Raw genomic sequence first — 25039 nt, forward strand, 5'->3', positions numbered from 1 at the left:
TCTAAAATCTACATGGAAGAATAAACATTTTTTTCGTTGAATCGTTAATTTTCGCGGAACAAGATCAACGAATAATTCTTTAAACGAAGTTTGCCTGATTAACGGTATTAACACCTGACTGAAGATTTTTCATACAAGAGTCAACGAGCATTTTCGTCACGAATCAGCGATACATTTTGCTAAAGTGAATATCCAGGACGCAGAGTAACGGCGTGCACGATGTGCGTTCGAGCGTTAGCCGGCACTACGAGCCGGAAACTTACTGTCATATTTATTTCCGGCTCCGTGGAACGTTCACTGGCGCGTTCCAACTTCCCAACCCCGAACACGCTAGTCAGATTGAAGTAGCTGAATTCTCGCTGTTCTTGCCGACGGTTCTCGAACAATCCCTCTCCCCTCCGGTTTGAATAAACGGTCCTGAAAAAGATCTTCCACTTCTCGGCAAATGCCTCCTGCCCGAGAATGTCGAATTCTTTCCGAGACAACTCATTGATTTCATGTAACTTTTCCTTTAGTTCTAAAGAAGTTGCGGTCGACCGACGAACGTCCAACACGGTGTTCCTTCTAATTAAACTACTTCGTGGTTGCATTCAACTAACCACAACTCATATTTCCAAAGAAACTTTTCTTATTCTTCCCCCGTTAGTTTCCCCCGGGTTTTCGCCATATCCTACACGATCCTCTTTCGTTTCGTCCACTGTCCCTCTTCTTGTTCGCTACTGTTATCGTTCGGACCGAGTTCAATTGTGTTAAGATATATAGAATACGATGTTAGTCAAGAACTTCTTTCTGCCCGTGGAAATTAACGAGAAAGTTAGATTTGTTTAGGTAAGAATGGAGGTATTTAGTATTAGGGATAGAGCAATAAATAATGGAATACGTTTTGAATTGATGGACAATGCGGTATGGTAGGAAAAATAGTTTTATACAAGAACTATTGGAGACAATAGGAAAAAATTATAATCAGATTTAATTGATGTTTTAAATATATCCGTAATATTTTTAAAATATTTTGAATTTTGCGATGAGATATAGATATCTGTATAATTAAATAGAAATTTATCATTTTAAAACGATATCTGTTGAATTAAGAATCCTGATAATATGTGAAGGATATTTTATACTCGAGTAGATTTAATTCTTATTTAAAGTACTATATTAAATGAAAGTATTTTATTTAATAATTTTATCTAAATATTCTGAATTTTAAATGAAAAATCTAAATATTCTAATTTAATCCACTATTCCAAAAAGCTGCACAAAAAGACGCTGGAGGAAAACGGAAGGATTAAGAAGGAACAATAAGTACAATTCCAAGTAATAGCCTGCAGTGGTTAAAAGAGATAAAATAATCCCTGAAAGTTCCAGCCAGTATTATTGAAGATTAACAAAATAAAATATTCTACTTACAATTGGTAGCCATAGTCCCAAAAATATAAAGATTACAAACATCTTAAGATATGAGCTATTCTAGAAAATATCGCCAAAACTAACAAATGGATAAAGAAAATAATTATAACACAAACGTAGTCTGAAGAAGATAAAGGAAAAGGAAAATGTAACAAAATACGAAAGCTTCAAATCCAAAGGAGACTCGACACTAAAATGAAGAAGACGATAGTAAAACAATTCTGTCAACTTCTACGACTCGAGTAAGAGTTACGCAGATGGTTCATCGAATCATCATCAAACGAAACGAAACTACCAGTAACATTCGTGAATCATCAAGATATCGGATACAGGCTCGAATCCTTCAACATAGAATGATATCACGCGAAGGGGATGGTAAAGTAGTATAGAGGAGGCATAAAGGTTTACGAACCTTTTGTATACAGCTTAAATAGGCCATTCACCATCCTGGACGACTAAACTACCTTCTTTCTATTTGGTCATCGTAGACGTATAGAGGAGACGCGGTCGATGTAGACAGCGTCTCTTCTCGCTATCCTTGACGTGAAAGAGACATCCTACCTTTCTAAAGAACATCCTCTATATATATATATATATACGTATTAAAGAAAAATCGTGGTTTTGCCTATATCGGTGTCTGACTCGGCGAAATCGAATCTGCCGTTTGAAAGCAGCAAAAATTCTACGATTTGCGGGAGGATTAAAGAAGCAGGACGAGCTTTTATTGACACGTACGATAAGCTACGTTACGATCCGCCCAACTAAAACGTTAATGTCATTTCTTTGCTATTATGGCCGAAAGAACATTTCGCTCTTTGAAACGACTTCACGAATTAGAGGAAACCAGCGAGCCGTGCTCCAATTGAATTCGCCGATTGAAAGTAGAAAAATTCTACTTTGTGGCAGACAAAGCCCGGCGATGAAATTTTTAGGTTCCTCTGGTGTTTCCGCGGTAATGAGGACAAAAATTGGGCGATTCATCGATCGTCGGCTCGTGTTTCAATTACGTGCCCTACGTTCAACATTTGATTAATGACAATCTACTAATGGCGAGGGGAATTCGCTAACGAAATTAATTAATCGGAACTAGTAGATAACTTCGTGCACGTTAGTAACGCCGATGCTCGCTTTAGATTTAGGTGAAGCAATCATCATTGCCGATGCCCCTGCGATCGTTACTGTACGAAATTGGCAATTATCCAACGAACTAGATATCCCGTAGCTTTTATGTAAAAAGTCTACGCCAAAAGCGGACGTTCCTTATTTGCAATTCAGCAGTCGTATCTCACTTATGAAAATTAACTAATTAAAATTAATGAAAATTTAAAACGCTTTGTACAATATTCATAATACGTTCGTAAAGAGTTTTTTTCACACAGCTGCTCGATCTACATGATGAACTGGAAACTGCGTAAATCCGTAAGTGTTCGCAATGTCCAGCAAATAATTAAATTTCCATAGTATTGACCCCGACGTTCGAATTCGAAGGTCCAAGACTGATTCACAGATTGGAAAAAGGTTGTTTCGAATCGCATTAAAGATGGGCGAAGCAGAGAGACAAAATGAAAGTGAATTTTAAAACAACTCGATCAATTTGACGATCGAATTACCCAGTGGTTCAGTTTTTCTCAATATTTGGCCAATTTTGATAACGCCATTTCTACGCGATACAATTCCCTTTTAATTCTTATTCCCTTCGACACCTCGTTCTATTTTCTTCTTTTCTCGATCAAGAGCAGAAAGGCTATCAGAAGATTACCAGTGTCAGCAAAAAACGTAATTAACAATTCTTCCAAGATGGCTCGAATCTCGTTAGCCATTCTCAGAAATGGCACATCCCAAGAATAGGCTGTCTTAAATTTTGCAAATTCTGTTTGCCTTCGAAGCAGCCAAAAATTAAGCAATCTGTATCGCATCTCCAGTTTATGAAGCGAACTGTTCCTGTGTCGCAGAAGAAAGAAGGGTCTGATATCTAGATCCCTATATAATCGTTATCTTCTATAATTTAGTTTCTTCGACTTCCTAAATTATTTAAGATCATATCGTTTATTTTTCTGGAAGGATGATCATCTTGAATTTAGAACGGCGGATGGGATAAAGGTTATCTCTTAATGGCAATCGTTGACTCGGTATTGATTAATCCATTGGAAGCTAAAATTCTATCATAAAATGATCTCGAGGAACTGGAAATTGATGCCCCCGGAGCGATTTTCCTATTCTCGATTGTTGTTTCATCTTGACGCATAGAATATCCCTGACTTTATTTGTGCCATGATTTTAGTACCACGGTGAAAAAATTACAAGATATTTATTGCTTTTTTTTAAAGGTACTCTAATATACAATAATTTAATACACAATAATTATTAAATATGATCCCACTGAATATATTGATTAATATTAAACATTTTTAATATATTCTTGTACTAAATATTTTCTACCTTTCATGTTGTACATTTTCAGGCACGTTGCTAACTTTTCCAATATAATCGCTTAACTAGTCTAATTCCACAGCAGCTACTGAAACTCCAATATCTCTTTAACATGCACAATATATTCGTAAAGTATATCTACGAGTGTTCGAATACTTTCGTAAGCTTGTACATGTAACTCAAGTATAATCAATGTACATATCCATTTAAAAATGGAATTAATGTTTCTGCAAATATGTTAGAGGCCATCGTATGCACAGTTCTATGGAGAGGAATAATAGATTCTTACTGGCACTTTTTTCAGAGACATTAAACACGCGTTCGCTATGCCGAACGAAGGTCTCATGAAATTCTAATCGAACCATTAACTCCGAAGCGGCTGATAGCCCTCCTAGTTCATTTCGTCGCCGTCGAAACGGATATTTCCTCTCCGTGCGCTACTTTCCAAGTCTTTCGACCGATTCTATCCACGTAGATGCGTGCGTGGATGCGTCACACGGTTACCCTCGTCATTCCCGATAATACATTACGCGGCGCGGAAACGTGTCAGCTTTAGATTAATCTCCCATTGTACTTGTGTGGTGCACCGTTCACGCCGTCCGCGAAACTACACGTTGACAACAGACACCATTACATCGACTAACAGAGAGACAGAGCTTGCACGTGCAGGCTGCTTGTACAGTAAGCGGAAGGAGAACGATTAATTGATTAGACACCGACAACCAGATTCGAAGTTTCCACTCACTCGTGTACATGTTGAGCCGTTTTTGTAAAATTGATGTCCCATTTCGTCGATTTGCATCCGATAATCAAACGCACTCGAACGCCCCTGCTTTGGCAATTTAAATTAATCGAAAGGTTAATTTTGCCGGTTCTCTGTCTGGTGAAAGGGAATTCAAAAACAATTAACACGCTGACTGCCAATATAACCGACGTTAATACATTTTTTTTTTTTTTTTTAGAATGATTAAAATACGATGAATTTCATGAATTGAAAAAGGTTTAGCAGCATGAGTGACTCGGATAGCATTGTCAGACAGAATTACGCAAAATACAATATATTCTGCAAAATTTCAACTCTGTGATATAGTACGTTTAAAACTGTTGCGGATGCCAGGACGAAATATATAAAATTCACGTGGCAGTCAATGAGTTAATGCATTTGACATTTCCATAGTATCAATTGAGATACTACAAAGGTACTATCAAATGATATCAGATTTACTACGTTTGGACTCAATTAACACGTAAATGCCGTAAAAATAGGGTGAGTCAATAGTCGGTATAATTTTATAGTCGTTGTACCTACTTTGAATATATGCCTACTATAAATATATAATAGTTTCCAATCTTCTGGTAATAATTACAAACTAAACAAAATAAATGGATTAAGAATACTACTAATACAATACACTGTTCGCCAAAAAATTGCAACACCTTGATGCGATTTCGTATATAAAATGTTGCTACGTTTTTGGTGAGCAGCGTAAATTGAATTGAATTCGGTATAAAAACTTTCCCTATTTACACGTATACTCGTTTCTATATATAACACTTACGAAGTTTCTCTCAATCTCCAGCAACTCCAAAAACCATTTCCTTCTACCGAACGTACTTTCCAAAATATTCGCAGCGATAGATTAATATCGAACACCCGAGCGAACTGGACCATCAGATCGTCAATAAGTTGCCCCGTCTATGCTCGATACTTTTTAATGTGTCACCCTGCACACACACACACACACACTCACGTACACACCTACTTCGAGACTCGTTCTACGTCCAACAGCTTTTACTTTTCCAGTTGGAAGTTCGCCAATAAATGAGGCCACGAAACAAATAAAACTTCCCCCGATCATTTTTAACAACTTATCAAATTTCTTGGTCGAAGCGTCGAATCCAAGAGTAGAAGCAGAACTTACCAACAACGGTGACGAGTATCAGGAGACCAAGGACCAGAGCCCTGAGGATGATCGAGGCATCGGTGAACGCCAACCCGTCGGTGGACGAGTTCGCAGCCTGGTTTACGTGTTCCTCCATGACGTACGAGATATAATCCTCTCAGTTCCAGCAGGCTCTTCAATGTATGTCGGCTATCATCTCCTTAAATAGCGTACCATGGTCCACCGGTACGAGGAGATCCGCGAGATATGAATCTTCTATTCAAGGCGATCTTGGCTAGCCGACTTCTTCGAGTTCGCCAAGTTAGTGTCTGTTTGTTGAAATTGTAATAAGAATGTCGTCGGCTGATATCCTCACTCGCCGCGCAGAATTTTCACCGTTATCCATTTTTCGCGGACAACGGTCACAATTTTGCCCAACCACTTAGAGTCTTTCCCTTCGAGTCGGAGGTGAGCTCTGCAACAGAAAAAGAAATGAACTTTAATTGGTAGGATTGGTGTATCAGGTTGAAAAACAGATGGAAGAAGATTGAAGAGGTTTTACTATGGTTTACTGGAATAAATTGTGTAAGCCAGCTGAGAATCGATCAAAATCAAATCGCTTTTTCAAACGTGCTACAAAACCATCAATTAGTATCTGCAGTAATAAAATTTTACACCTATGAGTATGAAAGCTGTACCTTTCTCTCGCTTCTAACTAATACAATTTAAATATTGGAAATGTAGAGAATTTCGTGTCAGTGAATTTTTTACATAAGAGTTGGCATTTGTAATAAAAAAAGAAGAATATTCTAGGAAAGTCTCGTACTTCTTTCTCATAAGCTCTATAATTTCTCGTGTATTAAGCTGCACGTTATTCTAAATTCACTCGGTTCGCTGTCGCTTCACACGAATCTTTCACAATCGCTCAGAATTACGCTACTACAAATTTCTTTCCGCTCACTGAATATACATACGGGGATCTATTTTTTTATCGAGTTAGTCACGTTATTCAGACGACGTCTCTTTGGGAAAAACGATCGAAAGAAACGAACGAGTAGTATCACCTTCACGGTGGTACGCAGAAGTAACGAAATTGGAGTAATCGATCGACAATTATTGGAATTGAAACGCTGACTGCCGGTGCAGACCGTGTTCGGTTATAAATATGGGCAAAAGAGAAACGAGGTAAAGGGAGAGAGTATAGAGGAGTGAAAAATAAAAAAAAGAGAAAAAAGAACGAGAGGCAGAGAGGTGTGTGTCCACGATGAACGAGCATCATAAAATTGCTTGCCGAGGTCACGTGCGCTATATTTAATTTTTCGATAGACACGTTTCATTAACTCTGCAGCTAGTGAAACGATTCTGGCTCGCTGTCTAGATTCAATTGTTGCGCGGAATCAAATTGACAGGTCCGTGAATTACCGTTTCATAGATCCGTGTCCGCGCGATGACACTTTTAAATACTTCATCAGATATCCATCGTCCATTTGGTAGTCGGCCTGCACGCAGAAAAATTCCATCGCGAGTTTCGTTGCGAATTAACCGCCGGTCAAAGTGACATCGATGATACTGGAGAGACACCAGGGGGGTACAAAACGAGAGGAAGAGGATCGTTTCAGGTCAAGAAATTTCCACTCCTTCGAGACCATTAAAAAGTTAAAAAGGGGTGTAAGAAAAGGTGAAGGAGAACGGAGAGAAGTACTCGTAAAGATGCGCCAGATAAAACAGCCACTTTTGCGGGTTATTAAATAAATTTTATGGCGATTCGCCGCGCGAGGAACGTCGCTTCGCGATACCTTACAGGCAAAGTATATTCCCTTCGTTATTTCCATTTTACTTTAATACGTGTTGACGCGTTCTGCTGTTCGTTTTTTTAGCGATGCAAATTCATCTATTTTCCCTTTTTCTTACATTTTTCCTTCTTTCTCTCCGGTCTCAATTCTCCCGATTTTCTCTTTTTTATTTCCTTCACTTTTCTCGCTGGTATGTCTCGATTATCGATGTTTTTCTATCCGGTTTTCCTTACCTACATTCTCTATCCTTTTTACTTTTTTACCTTCCTTTTCTTTCCATTCCCCTCACAACTTTCCTTTCTTTCTTTTCAGATTTCCTTTCTTTTCTTCCCTTCCTTTCCTTCTTCCGTTATTAACTCGCCTGCGTGCTATGATTTCCAAAAAATCTGTAATCCTCTTCCCTCCTTTCTATTTATTTCTTTGTTCTCTTCTCCTTTTTCTTCATCTTGCCTCCCATTCTTCCTTCTTTACCTCCCTTATCTTGCCTTTCTTCGCCTTTGTTCATCCTTCCTTCCACTCTTTCCTTTTCTCTCGTTTTCATCCGTACCAAAGCGGTGAATTAACCACCACGCCAGCGCTCGTAATAATCAGTGACGTTCCGATTAAAATAACGCAACGAAACAGCCATATACCATAAATAGTGCGAGCGTTGTTGAAATTCTGCCGGAGAAATAATTTTTTAACGCGCGCGCGTTATTCGTAACTAATACTATCGCGATCCGCAGCGCGTAATGAACGCTGCGAAAAAGTAATTTCAATTAAAATTCGTTCCGAAGAAATTCATCAAATGGTTGGCGTCCATTTCCCCGCATCAATTTTACGGGGAACAGCGTCGAGAAGTTTCCTCTAACTTTCCTGACTTCGTCCTGCGCCATTAATGACCACGGCTCCCCCTTAACGACCAGCAGCGTTTCAGCAAACCTGGCAGGGATCATTTGTACCAGTTTTTTCAAAGCAAAGATCTCTCTCCTTCTCTATACATCGTTCCATAACGCGTTCAGTATCCCCTCAACAAATTATATTTCCGCGAAAATGCATCTTGCTCAATATGTTTTTCGTTTCTACGTGTCTCACGAGTATGGAGTGAAGTTTCCGTGGTACGTGATGAAACAAAGGTTCCCCTTGTTTCCTCGACGAATCGAACGTCGTATAACGTGCCGTTGTTCCATCGGGCGGAGCATTAATTGCACTATTGTTTCGACAATGTCGTTAATCGAATAAAGTAGCAGCTCAACTCTAGGAGCCAAGTATTAATTAGTTTATCCCGCGAGCTATCGGCTTGAGAGCTGCCTCTGTCTGTAACGAGCCGAATCCGCTAACGGAAATGAACGTCGTCGTCGCATGAATGATCATTTTTTTCGTTATTGAATCGCGTAATGATGGTAAAATTGTCCGATGGGGGATTAATCGACTGCTCGCGTGAAATTACCATTGAAACGTCGATTAATCGATATTGTAACCATATTACTCCGAGCTACACTTCTACCAATTTCGTCAAAGTTCAAATTATAACAGACGTGTTATGTTTCATGATTAAAACGTCGGAGAATCTTGAAACGAAGATGAATTACTTCCTGACAAGGATCGATGATTGAACGATTAATCTTTGGAGAAGAATTAAAATGAAAAACATGTACTAAGTAATCTGCGGCGATTTTGCAACAACAAATTTTATTTAAATGATAGGAATTATTTCGAGGATTTGTAAGAGTACGAAATTTCACAAATAAAATTAATCTCTTGCGCCCTTATCCCGAACTTCGATCACTCTACTTTCCAACTGTTATCTCAAAGTTGTAAACTTTCATCAATGTTCACGATAAAATTCATTTTATCGCTGCATAAACGTAGCCGAGAATTGTGTACGATTCCGACAATTACAATCAAAAGATCGTTACTAGACAGCGGATCCGTTGGAGATTCATACTTCTACAAACTAGAGAAATGTAATCTAAATGGAGATTCGTTCCCTCGCTTTAAATATTACAACGAGTACTATGTATTTTCGATATATCGTATAAATTTGCATGTTACGCGCATTCTATGCATTTTTCAACGTTCTTTCTTTCTTCTTTCTCTCCGTTTAGCTGTGGCAATCTTTAAATTGTCCACTCTATTGAGGGAAGTTCGGTCGAATTAGAAATCGTTCAGGATTTAGGGGAGGATGAGGATGTTTCTAAGCGGCTTCGAGTGGCCTTCGAAAGCCGGCTAAGAGCTGAGCCAGTAATCCGCGGATCTCGTAAGCTTCTGTAAGCGGAAAGTCCTCAGAAGAGGAGGGAGGTTAGTTACATGAGGCTAATGGAAGCCAGCGGCGGCACAGCTAAACAATATGGGCAGCGACACGCTAACAAAGTTGGCCAGGCCAAGAAACGTAATTAAGGCTGCAGAAGTTAAGTTAATTTGGAAATACCGAGTTAACCGAGCCGTCGGGCTCGACCGGAGAACGCTACGGTTCAAACTAACGGGCTTGTCTGTAAATCAATTCCATGTCATGGTGTGCCTGGCTAGACGCCACCCAAGTGTTCAGGATGTGATAGAAACGTACACGTAACCGGATAGTGGTTTCTATATATTAAAATGTCACTTTCTAAAGAAATGGTTCGAGTTAAACCATCGGTTTCGAAGCATCAATTTGTTACACCGTAATGGGGATGAAGACAAAAATTATATAAAATGTTCTAAAATGTAGTGCTCGTAATAATATATATTAGATAAAACGAATATCTTCTTGAGTCTTATCTTTTTAATTATGTTCCTTTTAAAAGTCTAACCATGAAAATTATTTCGTTCATAGTTCTACTGGAGAGACTATATGTATATGGTTAAATATTTATTTGAAGAAACGAAACCTCGTATGTTCATAAAACAAATAGGAAAATATTTAAAGGAAAATGTAACAGTCTGGTCATATACAAATTATTTTCATTAAATAGGATAGAACTGTTAAAGAAACTACATGAGGCTACATTTTTATTTGAATAAAAGAAACTTCATGTGCATTAACCCAATATGAAAAAGAAATATAGAGATATTAGTAATGGAAATAAAAACACAAAATGATAGAGAAAATGATCCCTTAATTGTTCTGCGAGCAGCATGGCGAAACTTCAGTCAGTATATCACGCTAAACGTTCTTCTTCTTCTTCGGCCAAACTGCTTCTAATTAAGCAAAACGTCGGATGCACGGTTGTAGGCTAATACAGATTAATGTAAGAACTCTTGGTCAATGTATCGGATCAGTGAAAGTAATCGCGTTAATAGCCGCGAGCTTGTGTATGTTCGTTATCCGAAGGAACCGGTCATAAACGACGAAACTTTATTTTCCACTCTCTTGAACAACCGGAATAACAAATTCTCCACCCCACTGCATCCTCACCGTCGAGGCGCAAGTTTTAATTAAATGAGAAACTAGAAAATCACGGTCCCACGTAACGCCTTAATCTGGATTTTGCGAAATTTTCCCGGTTTAATTCCAGCGCGTGAGTCCGCGATAATCTCGAGTAACTCTAGTAACTGGCCGCATTGACACAACACGTTAAATAAGAGTACTTGACAGGTTGAATCCTGTTACGTTTACAGAATGTTATTTCACATTAAAATTCCGCCTGTATAATACAATTCTACTATATTAGAAAATTGATTTTCTGATCGAACCTATGGACCAGATATACCAGAAGCTATCGCAGCACCTGCTTACTTTCCACAGGATATACTTTAATTAGAAAATTGCGGGCAAATCAAACCGTAGTAATTTTATTTCTCATAATCGTCATAACGAAATAGTGCAACGTGTACCCGAAATTATGGTACAATGATTATTACATTTCATATCTATAAACGGAATTTATATTTTTCGATTTATATTTATAGATTCCACGAGAAAAAAATAACGACTGTAGTTTCAAATGACTAATTCGCTTATTAATTCGTATATTTTAAAACTAAAATAATAATTAAAAAAAAAAAAAAAAACAACGTAAGCACAAGAACTTCGTATAAAAACGAAAATGACACTACAAACGATTCTCTACTTTTACGATATATACTCATTTGAAAAAATTAATGGTTAATGTAAAATTTTTCGCTGATTCTCGCCAAATACATTTTTTAATGGACAGAGCCTTTCTCCATATGTAACACAGGAAATGTTTTTTTCCAAATCCATTGAAGCCATTAAAACCATCGGATCTATTTTCCCAATTTTCACCGGGCGCCATTCGATTTGACTTATGAAATAGTGGAAAATCCGGTCCTCTAAAACACCGGTGCAGCACTAGGGTAACGTCATTGTCGCGAAACATTACAACTGGCCGCAATATTGCTATCCCTTTCCACGGGAAAGACCCCCGGGAACGAAACAAGAGAACGGCTCGCGAGAAATCGGAAGAGAACTGTACCGGTTGCGCGTCCCATGAATAAAATATGAATCAGCCAGTTGCCGCTATGTTTTTAGCGAATGAAACGCGGCACTCGTATTGGGGGCGGGTTTTCATTTCGTGTAGCAGGAAACGCGTAATTTTTCATTGCCGTACGAACGCAATAAAGGTGTACGCACCCGTTGGATCCTTAAATCGTGTAATAATTCTCATGAGATGTGAAATTAAACAAAGAAGAGACGAATCGCGATTCCATTTCCAGGTTTCGCTGTGTCCTACGACGACTACACAGGCTCGTTTGTACACATCTTTTATGAATATATCATACGAAACGTTTTGAAATTTCATTAGCACTGTTATGAGACTCGACTGTCGTGAGCGTATTGATACAGGTGGAAACAAATTTAAAAATACACACAGAAGCTACAAAATATTTGATACAAGTGTACATTTCATAGAAATCACGGAAGCGTTTAAACAGTTAATTATCCATTATATCGATAAACTTCAATGTTCGTATTTAATACTTCTAATGAGTTTAAGATACCTATTCATGTTATGCAATGCTGTAATATTCTTTAATACAATTTATAATTGTGTGCACGTAAGTTTTGTTGAATATATGCTTGCAATAAATGTCTCGTAATTTCTGTATACGTTAATTAAATTGCGTCTCATTAGTGTATCTCATTAGTTTCTGTCTCATAATTGTGTCTCATTACTCGCGAATGAAATTCCATTATACATATTGTACACATAAAAATTTTCTATGGTAAGTATTTAAACATTGTCGTGGTCCAGTATATATCTGAATGTTCCTAATGAAATTGCGCAAGAAGGTAATTAGAAAGAAGAGGAGAATCGTTCCTCCTACGTTAAGGATACGCAAGAATCTACCAGGCAACACTCTCAAACCTTATTATTGCGAACGGACGCAAGCTTTCTTGAAATGAAAAGATACTGCGTCATCATAGAAATGGATTTTCCCAGGCGTTTTTTGTGTGCCTTTCATACGATAAGATTCGCTCGCCTTTGCAGTGAAACTTTACAACAGAAATAATCCTGATATTTGTACCGGTTATATCTCTTGATCATCCGGATTCTTAAAACGTCTCGTGTAACGAATACCAAGGGCCATTAGCGAGTATAATCTCGCGAACAAACAGAACAAACACTCGTGAATCCCTTCCTTGCCTTCCATAAAATCGTTCCTTAAGTAAAGTCACCTTGCCAACTCTCATATGGCCCTGCTGTAACACCATGGAAACTTTAAAACTGTCGGCGTAAGTCTAAATAACCGGCTGCAATACGTATCCAGCTAATTTGACCGCGTTTACAAGTAAGACCTCAAAGTTTGTCGTTAAATCATACGGCAGACGGTCGGTATGGTGCGAGCCAGTAGCAGGACAAGGCTCGTGGTTGTTAAGCGCATTCACCAAGAACTTAGTTAAGCGAGGAAGTTCGGTATCAGGAGAACGAGAGATACACATACAACATATACGTATAGGAACCGCGATAGAGAGAATAGGGAACACGAAGATCTGCCAATACTCGCGACCAACTCTCATCTTAGCTCGCTTGGATATTTAGATTAGGACACAGTAGAACTTGCCTAGAAACTTGTTGCTACTTGTTGGAGGACAAACAGTTTATACAATTGTGATTCACCCATTTTCTCCGCTACTTAATATTTTTTCGTTTACGTGATTGGAGCTGGCGACCTGATAAGTGGATTTGCTCGGCGAAAGTTCAGTCAGTCAAATATCAATTAAAATTTCGACCCAACAAACGGAGTTTTACTGTATCGCTAAACATCTGGAGTTTTAGTCTCACGACGGCGCTCGTAAAGGTGTCCCATAAACGCATCGCTTTTCAGCGGAATAACGCTTGCATTAAGTCGGGAAATTGTATATCTCAATCGTATTGCGAAGTGTAAATTTCATTATCCAGGTGTCAAAGTTGCTTTCACAGTCAGAATACGCAGATGGTAACGTCTCCATATAAACGATAATTTTCTTAGATTCGCGGTGAAACAACAGAACAGTAGAATACGGGTAAGTAGATACAGAACATATGTGATCAGACATGGAGTAAAGTGGTTATATGAAACAAAAGCTTTTGTTATGCGCATAAATTGGTGTCCATTATTACCTTCTACAACACTATAGCGTGTACATCAAACGAATTCAAAATTGTTATTAACTTATCCACAAAGGGGTACCGAAAAGCTATTTCATTAAAATATTCCAGTATTAAAAAAAGACTCGTACGGTTTATCAACTTGTTCCTTCTTTGATATATAGAATTTATTTTGAATAACAACAGATGATTTGATGTATTAGTATCCTCGTTATAAGAATAAGTACGTTTGTATTGCAAAATTCCATTCTTAAGGCTTGAAATTAACTTGTTCGTATAAACGAGACGCGGATAAACGAGATTTTGTTATATTGAGATAGTTTGCTTATTCCTCGTATCACTATTATCAGAATCTCGTCAGGGACTTACCACCTGGTGAGACATTAATATTCACTTTGAAAGGACCGCGAGTCTTGTCCCGGCTTAAAATTTAATAACGACAACACCGTCGTCATCCTTCACACCCCGTGCTGTCTTTTCTTCCCCCGATAAATCATGGTTGATCGAGCGTGACTTAACGACGAGACTCTCTTTCTCTCTCTCTCTCTCTCTCTCTCTCTCTCTCTTTCTCTAGTTTCACATTTTAGGCGAGTTTTATGGATTTTCGTGAAAGGAGTTCGCGAGAGGAATTTGGAATGTTCTTGAGTTGGAAGTAGAAAATAGTATGTGCGTGTGTGTGTGTATGTGTGTATGTAACAGCGTAGGCGACAATTGTTACGATGACTCAAGAATTTCCAAAAAATTGGAAAACCTGGTACACCGAGCTTCCGAGGTTTAATATCTAGAGGCTTGCAACTTCTACAAGGTGGAAGATTGGGGAAGAATCGAGGCGATTTGAACCCCCGAGAAAAGAAAAATCGATCGACCTGGAGATTCCGTAATCCTCCACGCTGAGTGGCGAGAACACAGCTTCTTCGGTATTCGGCAAAGGAAGTACGAGGGGAAAGGCGATTTATCGCCTCGCAGCCCCCTGCTGTGTATATTTCCTATGTTGTTCTCTCATTTTCTCTATTTCCCGGACACGTCATGACGTCGCATGAAATTTCACCGTTTTCCAGAAGCAACCACTATTTCATCGCCAATTTTATTTATTCCGCTTATACCGCAAGATCAGAGGGAAAGATATAATAAGTATCCCTTTGTTGTTTTTCTGATTTTAATATCCCTTTATGACTAGACAGGAGAATCTCAGTAATTAAAAGAGTAAAACAACTTCTTAGATTGAAAGATAAAAGTCTTGCAAACAGCTGATAAATCGATGAGATTTTATGACAATCAAAGGTAGAATTATCAAGATAAGCAGTATATTAATATTTTCAATATTGTAATATTATAATAGGAGATATTTAAACAAATTTTGAAGGTATGAAGAAACACATGTTTCGTTCGAAAAGCAAATAAAAGGACGGTTATGATAATCTGCAGGGATCTTATTTTGTTTGACAGCTACGGGAACATTTATTCTGAACCTTTTTTCGATGAATTAATTTGTATTTTATAATAACGTGATCAAATTATAGAACTATATCTGAAAATTTGTCTGGCCAATTAACAATGCAATATTGTAACATACAATTATAATAACGTGATCAAATTATAGAACTATGTCTGAAAATTTGTCTGGCCAATTGACAATACAATAATTTTAAAGTGTCTGTACCATCGAAGAGTTTCGAATTTTGAACGAGTCGCATCGCAATCGGAAACCGGGGTATAAAGCGAATTTCCAGAATCGATCACGCGGTTAGCTGGTAAAAAATCGTCGAGTATCGTGGTATCGGTGGATTAAGGCACGATAAATCACAGCAGCTCGATTTGTTTCGTTATCTGCCATGAATTTTTTTTTATGGCGATTAAGGAAACGTAGCTAGAACGTACCTGCAGATAAATCATCCACGGTGCGCGAAATGTAAAAACGAGGCACGTACAATGCGAGCAAATTTTGAGCGATCCTTTCCGACTTGGACGAATTCCAAACGAGAGAAGGGGGGGAGGGGGGAGAAGATTCATCGCTTTCGGTATCGATGAGATTCTAGTGCAGCTTTAATTAATCGAAAACTAATATCAATATTTTAATATCATTGTCGATAATAAAACTGAAAACAAATGAAATTGTTCTTAAATCTCGCTACGAATTTTCCGAATAATCCAATGCGTAGAAGATAATAAATAAAAAAAACAACATTAATTTGTGAAAAATTTCCACATGACAGCATTAATTTCGAAAACAAAACATTTGGAAACGATCATCTCGACTGCTTCGATAAATCAGTGTTGGAAGAATGAAGTTTGATCGGCCTGTCTGTTAAATACTTCGACCAATATTTTACGAGCGTATCTGCACCCTTATTTCGCTCCATGTTTATCGTCGAATATTTCACCGAATTGTCAAGAAACCTCTGCATTTTCCTCGTCCAATATGAGAACGCAATTTATTCTTCGATTCAATTTACTCCTCCAACAGACCCGTAAAATTGTATTAATGCGATTATAATAATGCACACTCAGTTGAGAAATTTATACATATACAAAATAGTAAATCGCAGACGTTGCATATTGGCCAGAAACTAGAATCCACGTTTCTCTATGGGTGTATCTATATGTATACGGGTGAGTGGGTGTTTCTTTGGGGAATGGAAGTGACTTTGGTAAAGATAAGAAAGAAGATACCGGGGAAGGGAAAACCGGCGAAATTATATCCGCGAGTAATGTCTCCGATATGCAGGAGGAAATTGCACCTCAGGCATCACCATTATGATAGAATATCTTTACCATAAATTCCTTTTCACTATGTTCGGCTATCGCCTATGGAGACCCCCCGTTACGTCCTTTCTCTTTGATTATGTTAATATAATGTTATATATGACTCCTTAGTCACGATCGTTTCCAGATTTCGCAGAGGTATTTTGGTTTATAACAGGAGGCAACATCGAACGATATTCGATATTTTTGATTGAAAATTGATGGAGATGCAAGTGAAAGAAAATGGAGAGAAGAAGAGAAGAAAGTAATTTACATCTGTTTTATTATACCAGTATGCAGATTTTACTTACTTCGATACTTTATTTATCGCGAAGAAATGGTAAGAAAAATTGCAATTTCTAAGCTAAATTAAAAAACGTGATATTCGTAATATTTTTTTTTAATTTTCGAGCAATTACATTTTAGAATTAAAGTAGTTATGGGCTTGATCGATATAGCCTGTAAAATTTAAAAGTCTTCCAAGTCTAGCCGGTTTAATTATCGAGATGTGTCCCAACTCCCGATAATTCGCACGCTTCTTGCAAAGTTGAGGGTGGTGAAATTTAAATGAGTTCAAGGTTTGCACCGTTCTTGGCGAATCGATTATTAATTAACGCTAATGCAGTGTATCTTCGCGTCAGATATACATCTACAATAAATTCAACCGCCAGTGACGTCTCTTCCACTCCCTTCCTCTGCTCCGGGATACTTGACGTACGGAAAGAGAACGAACACCGAACGGAAGTCTCGGGGTTTCTGTTTACTTAACCATCAAGATTATGCGCATAAATTAAACGACACACGCTACCATTAGCCGCCACTATCACGTCGATGCAATAAGGGCGTTAACGCCAGTAATAGAGCAGCCTAAGTACACCGTGGATGCAGCTTCCCAAGCGCAACGAAAATTGCCTTTATGCAGCGCAGTAATATGGCATACAGAGCTTGTGGAATTTGCAAATGAAAGACAAACCTTCGACTCGATCGTGATATCATCCTAGCCAGAGTTTTCCTTCAATTTTACAACTATGAATTTGAAATCCTTGGCTCCATTGTATCGCGTTATTCTTATTGGTTTTGGGATTACCAAATCGATTGAAAACAGGAATGTTTTAATTGTTTAGAACGAATGATTGAGGTTTACGCGTTGGAAATAGCGCGTAGAGATGGTAAGATGCGAAAATAATAAGAGGATCGATCGGTTATTCCTTTTTATTGCGGTAGTGAGAATTTTTGGTGATGAAATGTAGAACAAGCGATCAAATATCTCCAATGTTATGAATATTCGACGCAAATGAGAAAATAACTAGGCAAAAGAACAAAGCAACCAACTGATTGTCTCTTATATAATCCCATGCAATTATAAATATAAATATTCGAATGCTGATTTGGATAATTTTCTGAAAACCAATATTTTTTGAGCGTTTGAACGATCTGGGGCTGTAGCCTACTGCCGAAAATAAGCGAAAAGTTGGTATGAAATGAAGGCGAAGCTGTAATCCGACAGATCACAAAGCACAAAGTGAAAGTAACGGAGTCTCGCCTGGCATTGTTACGTAAACTCGGAAGATTTGAGATAAATGAAAACTAATCTGTAACTGGATGTAAGTACTACTTCTCTCTTTCAATTCGAATTTCACCATGGAAGAGAATGAATAGCGAGTTGAAGGGAGAAGAAAGGGAGACTGAATAATCACAGATAATGAAATGATGCTGGATTACACGGAGGATCACACGGCTATCGCCTTCTTTGTCAAACGAACGACATTAGCCCTTCTTGCTGCTACTCTCGAGGGTTAACTTCGTAAAGCCGGCATATTGCTGTAAGCGTGAATAAATGGATATGTTCGTATTTTCTGCGACGGCGCTTGAATTGTGACTGTACAAACAAAGATGCGCAAGTTGATCTGCATTTAAACGATCAAAGTTTCTTTAATGGCTCGCTATAGAAAGGGAACTATTCCTTAATTCGACACGCCAGATACATAAGTGCTATTCACGAATTCTATATTCCTTTGTACCTTCAATTCGTTTCACGTTTCTGCATACTTGGCTATACTTCACTAGAAAAGTTTTTCTTCGCGGAATTAAAAAACTCTCGGGTAGATCCATTAACTGGAAACGCCGATACGTAAATGGAAGCCACGGGTTCTATACCACGGGTATTTTCTATTTTTCCAATCTCATTCCACATTTTTGCATATTTTATACAGAGAAGCTCAGGACAAAATTTCTAAAAGTTTTTCCTTGAAGAATTATACAACTGATCTATGCATCTTTTAATTGGATATACCAGATACGCAAGTTTAATTCAAGAGTTCTATATTCTTTTATATTTCATGCTATTTTAATACGATTCATATAAGAAGATTCAAGAAAGAGATCCACGAGACAAATTCTATAAAATTTTCCCTTTAAAAAATCGAACACGTAACGTGTGGATCTGACGAACTGACGTACGTAAATGTTATTCGTAAATTCTATATTCTTTCCTTTTCTTAATATCATTCCGTGTTTTTGCATATTTTGTACAAAGAGGTTCGGAAAAATTTTCCAACAAGAGATCTGTAAAAAATTAACCAACCGAACTATAAAATAAATTAATACCCAGACTATGACACGGCGTACGTTGTCTGCCAGATACACACTGTTTTTCCAACAACTGATCCCTTGCAAGTGACACCCGCTTTCGCGAAGGAGACAAACCCAGTTCGCAGAAGTTAGTCGGAGTTTCTGTCGGTTTTTACATAAACCACTGAAACTTCCAGAAGAGATGGCTCGTGATTTATCCGACGTCTGTTTTCTGATAACGTATCTCAAATCCAGAGACTTTAAAAAGCGATCTAATTTCACGTGCATGAACACCGGATGAATCTAACAACTTTCATCGTAATAATTAAAAGGGCGCGTGATTTATATACGGCGCGAAACTTTCTTTAGGAAGCAGCAAGCAAGTCTCGTAAGTTTCTGAGGTTGGAGACCAGTTGGCCGGCAATTTTCCTACGTGAAATACAGGTCGGTACGGAACGTTTTCTCTCTTTCGAATGACACCGCGCAGTTTCGTTCGTCGCTGTTCTCGCGCCTCTTCTACGGCCTACGCGTAACCCTGAACCGTGGAATTTTTAATACTTGTTCCAGCCCCTTAATCAAGAGAGCAAGCGGCTATATCTCGACCACTGGAACGACTACGGCGAGAGGAAATGGCCTGGATCCTGTCTAATGAAACCGGGCGAAAAAAAAAGTTTGCTTCTTCTCTTCGTAGCAACTTTGTGCATCACGGCTGGCTTTAACGAAAAAAAAAAAAAAAGAAGAAAAAAGGAAAAAGAAAGCTCGTCTTTGCATTAGCCGTGACCACGATGAACCATGCAGACACGCAAGTGTAAAGAGGCGCCTGTTACCGTTACATTATGTAATTAAAAAGTAGCTACGCGGTCGATGCTCGAAACAAACTTCGTTCGCTCGACTCTCTGTGAGTTGCATTATAGGTCGTTTATTAATTTTCTTTCCCTCAAAAAATTTTATCCGGCAGCTTTCGTCGATAACCTAGTTCGACCAAGTAGAAAGCAAGATCAAGAGAAAAGAAAAACAACCGCGAATTTACCTTATCTATTCGCCGAGGAGCAACGAAAAAAGACGAAAGAGTTAACTCGATCGAATAGAGAAAACGTTTCTCGGAGGAGATGTACCGAGAGAATTTGTACCGATATCGTGTTACGTTCGGTGACGATTCTACGAGTACATGAAAGGTTATCCTTTCTCCTTTCGGGGTAATTCGATTAGGAAGACTCTGCTTCTATCGATGAAAGAGTAGGAAACGTGAAATACACGAGCCAATAATATATCAATATTATTGATAATAAAGAATTGTAGTCTCTTATCGTGTCTCTTCAAAATGCAACGAACCCTGTGATTCCGTACGAATATTCTGCGACACTGCAGGCACGTACTTTCTATACAGTTTTTGTCAGCTTACGTGACCGAATTATGAAGCATAGCGTTGCGAAAGCAGCAATGGAAAAAAACCGAGCGAATATTTTATTCGCATGCCGACGTTCCCAGTATCTTCGGTAGAGAATTGTTTCATAAATAATTCGCTCACCTTTCATCTGCCTTTGGTATCCGTTAGACATGCTTCGTTGCTTTCGAATTGTCCCAGAAAGGAATAGGATATTCGTTCTTCCCGCTCGTTGAATGCACCTTATTGATAAAATTTGATACCTCTGTTCTTAGAGGAATCTCTACAGGCGTGAGAAATCGCGTAAAATGCGGATTATTATGCAACTTCGTATTTTTATGAACACGAGTAAGAAAGAGGCAATGTAAAAATCTGTTTCACCTGTTAGAGATTATAACGTGTTCTCCTCTACTTTGCATATTTCATTACATGTATTCTGCTCATTTTTACATCTTCTAAATTTGATGTGAATGAGTAAAAGTCAACGATCTAATGAACAGTCGTTGAGAATTAAACGAATTATAAAATGCGTACGCTGGGGTATCTTTGGAGCGAACAGCGAGTGAGAGAATGTTCTTGGTGGAACGACACCATTATAGAAAACTTCTTTTTCAAATACGATGGAATAAAGGGAAAAAGGAAGAGACAGTCGTTTTCTCGTGTCGTAGCTTTTCGAACGATAAATCCGTGGCTGAGAGCGTGTCAATTAGCGAACCGTGGATGGCAGAACGGCAGGGAAAATTGTCAGAAATTGTCGAAGTAACAACTCAGCGATGGGACATTGTAAAATCGTGGCAGCTGTAAAGGAGCGTCGCTCGTAAACCACAAACTTCAACGTTCGTGACAATTTTGGTGGAAAACGCGAGATTTCGTTCGGCCGATCATCCAGAGTCTCGACTTTCTATTTGATCGTGGCAAACATCGAACGATCGAACCTAACACGTCCCACGAAAGCACACCCTGGTCCCTGTCGGAACGATACTCGTTGCATCGTTGTTATCGCTGTCCACAGGCGCCGCAATAATAATTCAATTTTCGCTCGGCGCTCTTGAATTTCGAGAAGCCAGAAATTCCACGATACAATCTCCGAACATTCGAAGCTTTAGACTTTAAAATGTAATTTTATTACTTTCTCTAGGAGATTTTTTTTTAATTACCTGCTCTAACAAGCTTCGGTATTTGTTTATTAGATCTGGCAATAAAATTAATGAAATTCCAGTGTTGTAAATTCCAAAGTAAATACGATGAAACTAATTGTAAAAATAACAGCTCGACTTTATTCCCTTGCCTTGTAATATCACGGTATGTAGACTGTAGTTTTTATTCCAGGGAAATAGCTCGCATTTGTAGGAAAGTTTAATATAAACTTCAACTATAAGACGAACATTTTAGATTAAGAATTATCAAACCTTAGAAAAATTCCATGATACATTGTATAATATATTACGCGGGATATTCTTTCAAAATTTCAAGGAAATCGGATATTGTGAATTTCGAGGGAAATTTAAGAGGACGGTTTTCCCTTGTGAATTTCCCGCGTATTTATGCTTGTAACTTTATCGAAAGCTTGAACGTTGATAAACTATTTTTTACCTAATATTCTATCATTAAGAAGCCATTAAAAAAGTCACAAAGCAACAGATTAAAACTTTGAATTTTTAATAAACAACCGTACGATAAATTCCACTTTCTCTACTCGAAATATTCGTCACTGTTCTTTCTCAATCCACTCCAAATACATTTTTAATTAATTAATTAATTTTTTTTTCTATCGTAGCTATAATAAAAATCAGCGACGTTCGATTAGTCGCAGATCAATCTCCTGAAACTTCTTCTTAAAGCTATATCGTTCCTATCTACTTCTTCTAATCCTCTTTTTTTCCCGTGGAAAAATCACGGAAAGCAGACACGTACTTCTTCGTTGCGCGGTCACGTAAAATCGAAACGCACGAACGGAACGATTCTTCCGTCCGCAAACAACGAGCGTTTAAGCCGCAGTAGAGAAGGGAAAGCTTGAATAGCAGACTTTCGCCTCGGCGTGACGTTGCTTTTCTTCCCGTATCGGCGACTCTGTATCGACGACTCCGCGTCGACACCAGCCAATATCCTGGGCAGAAAAAAAGCGTTGACTTCGTTACCGATGCTAATGAAAGGGGATCGTCGACAATTGAAACAGATTTACTCAGCCAGAGAGTAACAGCGTGACGTACTAGGGTGGAAGGTATAAGGGATGGAACACGGGGCTGAAACAGGTTTCACGCATTGTACTCTAACTACAAGGCGATGTTATGGATTAATTCACCGAGCTTTCCATTGTCTACGACTCGAACTGAAAACGGATCACGATTTTCAGCATTGTTACACCATTTTGTAGCATTTCCGTGAGTTTTCGAGCAAATTGCGAAATTAACGCGCGATCCAGCGTTAGCCTCGTATGGGTTCAAAGACTGAGGAAACGTTTTTGCGTGAATGTTTATTTTAATCTACGTTTTATAGATAGCCATTCGATCTTGCGAATTTGTTAAACTGTTATTCGTAGTTTTATTCTGGATTTTATTCGTCGCGGGCTATTGCGACCACGATGGATCAAAATTCCGGTATTGTTGCGTCATTTCCTAGTATTTCCATGAGTTTTTTCATACCCAACGTTATCCACGTTTCAACTGGGTTCAAAGACTGAAAAAAGGTTGAGAAGTTTGTGCGTAAATGTTTTTTGCAGGCTGCCTTTGGTCGAAGTGGTCCATCAACCTTGGGAAATTATTATTCGACTCGAAGGTCTGGCGTCGTACGTGATCGAAATGTGAAGCGAGCACGGTCTTTCTCGTACCATTCTCTCCTTCCCAACTGTGCTTCATGCGGACAGAACGAAAGCAGATGCCGGGAAACGCTCCAGTGAAAAATGTAGACCGCGGTTACGTGCGAACTTATCCCTCTGGTTAATATTGGAAAGCACTAACCAGACAGAATCTTTCACTATGTTAGCTTATGGTTCACCTCACAATGACTTCCTGCTTGTACTTTCAACTTCTAACTAATTCATATTCATACTTTATGCACCTATTCATATTTTAAACTAATTCATATTCATATTTTAAACTTCTATTCATACTAATGTAGACCGAGTGTAATATCAACGTCAAAGGAGAACAAAAGAACGCAATTAAATTTCATAAATTCCCGTGTCGCGCGACCGAAAGACAATGTGTTCTTGGAAAGGTGCCAGCTTTGAATAGAAAACGCGACGGTGTATACGAATTTTCTCACAGGCGCGAAAACAAATCAAAAAGAGCTTGGTTAAACAAGGTAAAACGTAGTTAGAATTATGTATATAGCAAGGCAGAATTATTTCAGCTACCAGAGATCTAACGTCTTAAAATTCATCCTTGAACTTTCCACAGCATAACCTTTGTTTTATATTATGAGACGCTATTGATCCTCAATAGCGAGAGGGAATTATGCAAAATTTTTTTCTGTTTTCTCAGAGATATTACATTGGCACGCGAATCATGAGTTTGCTCAAACTCCAAAGTCGCTATAATCGAAGACACGTACCGTTGTATCGCTATATCTGTCAAGTTACATTATGATATTACGCGGTCCTGTTGACAACCATAAAATCAATGCGACATTACAACAAATAAAATTCAAAGAAGATGACGAAGGGTTACGTGTTTTGAAAATTATTGTTCGTCTCGTTTTCTATTTTTAACCGTAGCAATAACACTAGACACATCGCGTCGTTCCTGTCCCAAGGGTTCCATTCCGTAGAAACAGAAAACTCACAATTGCAGCGACAAGAATACAAGAGAAATTAAGTTGTCACTCTACTTGCGAGAACGTGGTTGCACAACAAAGATGAAATATTCATGGGTGCCGATAGGAGCACAACTCTTTACATATGGAATGCTCGCCGGGTTGACTTCTTGGAGTCTTTTGTCTTTCAGAAGTGAGAAAAATCCTCGCATGGGCGAGAGAACACGGTGAACTGTTACATTTTTCATCGTGGGAACCAGTCGTAACAAATTGCAACATGGTTCGACAATGTTTCGCCAGTGACGCCGAGTCAAGAAAAATTTCAACGTTAAATTTCCTTCCGATAAAATTTCTCTTTCCAACTCGTCAGGACTCTTGAGTATACACAGAATTTCCCGTAAGAAAACGAAACGAGCAGATGTAAAAGGATTGGCAATCGATCGGCAGTAATCATCGTTGGACAGAAAACGATCGAGTTTGCTCGTTGCGATAAACATTGAATCGACGTACGATTGATCGTGCCCTTTGATCCGTTTACTCTCGTAATTATCGTCAAAA

The 25039-nt window shown here is 38.4% G+C and overlaps 1 protein-coding gene across 9 annotated transcripts in view; it reads right to left on the reverse strand.

Annotated features, from left to right (window-relative positions):
* Positions 1 to 25039, reverse strand: part of 5-ht1 (serotonin receptor) — a 158425-nt gene that overhangs the window by 39559 nt on the left and 93827 nt on the right. For all 9 annotated transcript variants that reach the window (XM_072012106.1, XM_072012105.1, XM_072012100.1 and 6 more), the window contains one exon: positions 5763 to 6198. In XM_072012106.1, the coding sequence (XP_071868207.1) occupies positions 5763 to 5880 (118 nt within the window). In that variant the 5' untranslated portion in view covers positions 5881 to 6198. The remainder of the gene's footprint in view (positions 1 to 5762; positions 6199 to 25039) is intronic.

This window comes from Bombus fervidus, chromosome 10, assembly GCF_041682495.2.
Source record: "Bombus fervidus isolate BK054 chromosome 10, iyBomFerv1, whole genome shotgun sequence".
NCBI classification, from domain to species: Eukaryota; Metazoa; Arthropoda; class Insecta; order Hymenoptera; family Apidae; genus Bombus; species Bombus fervidus.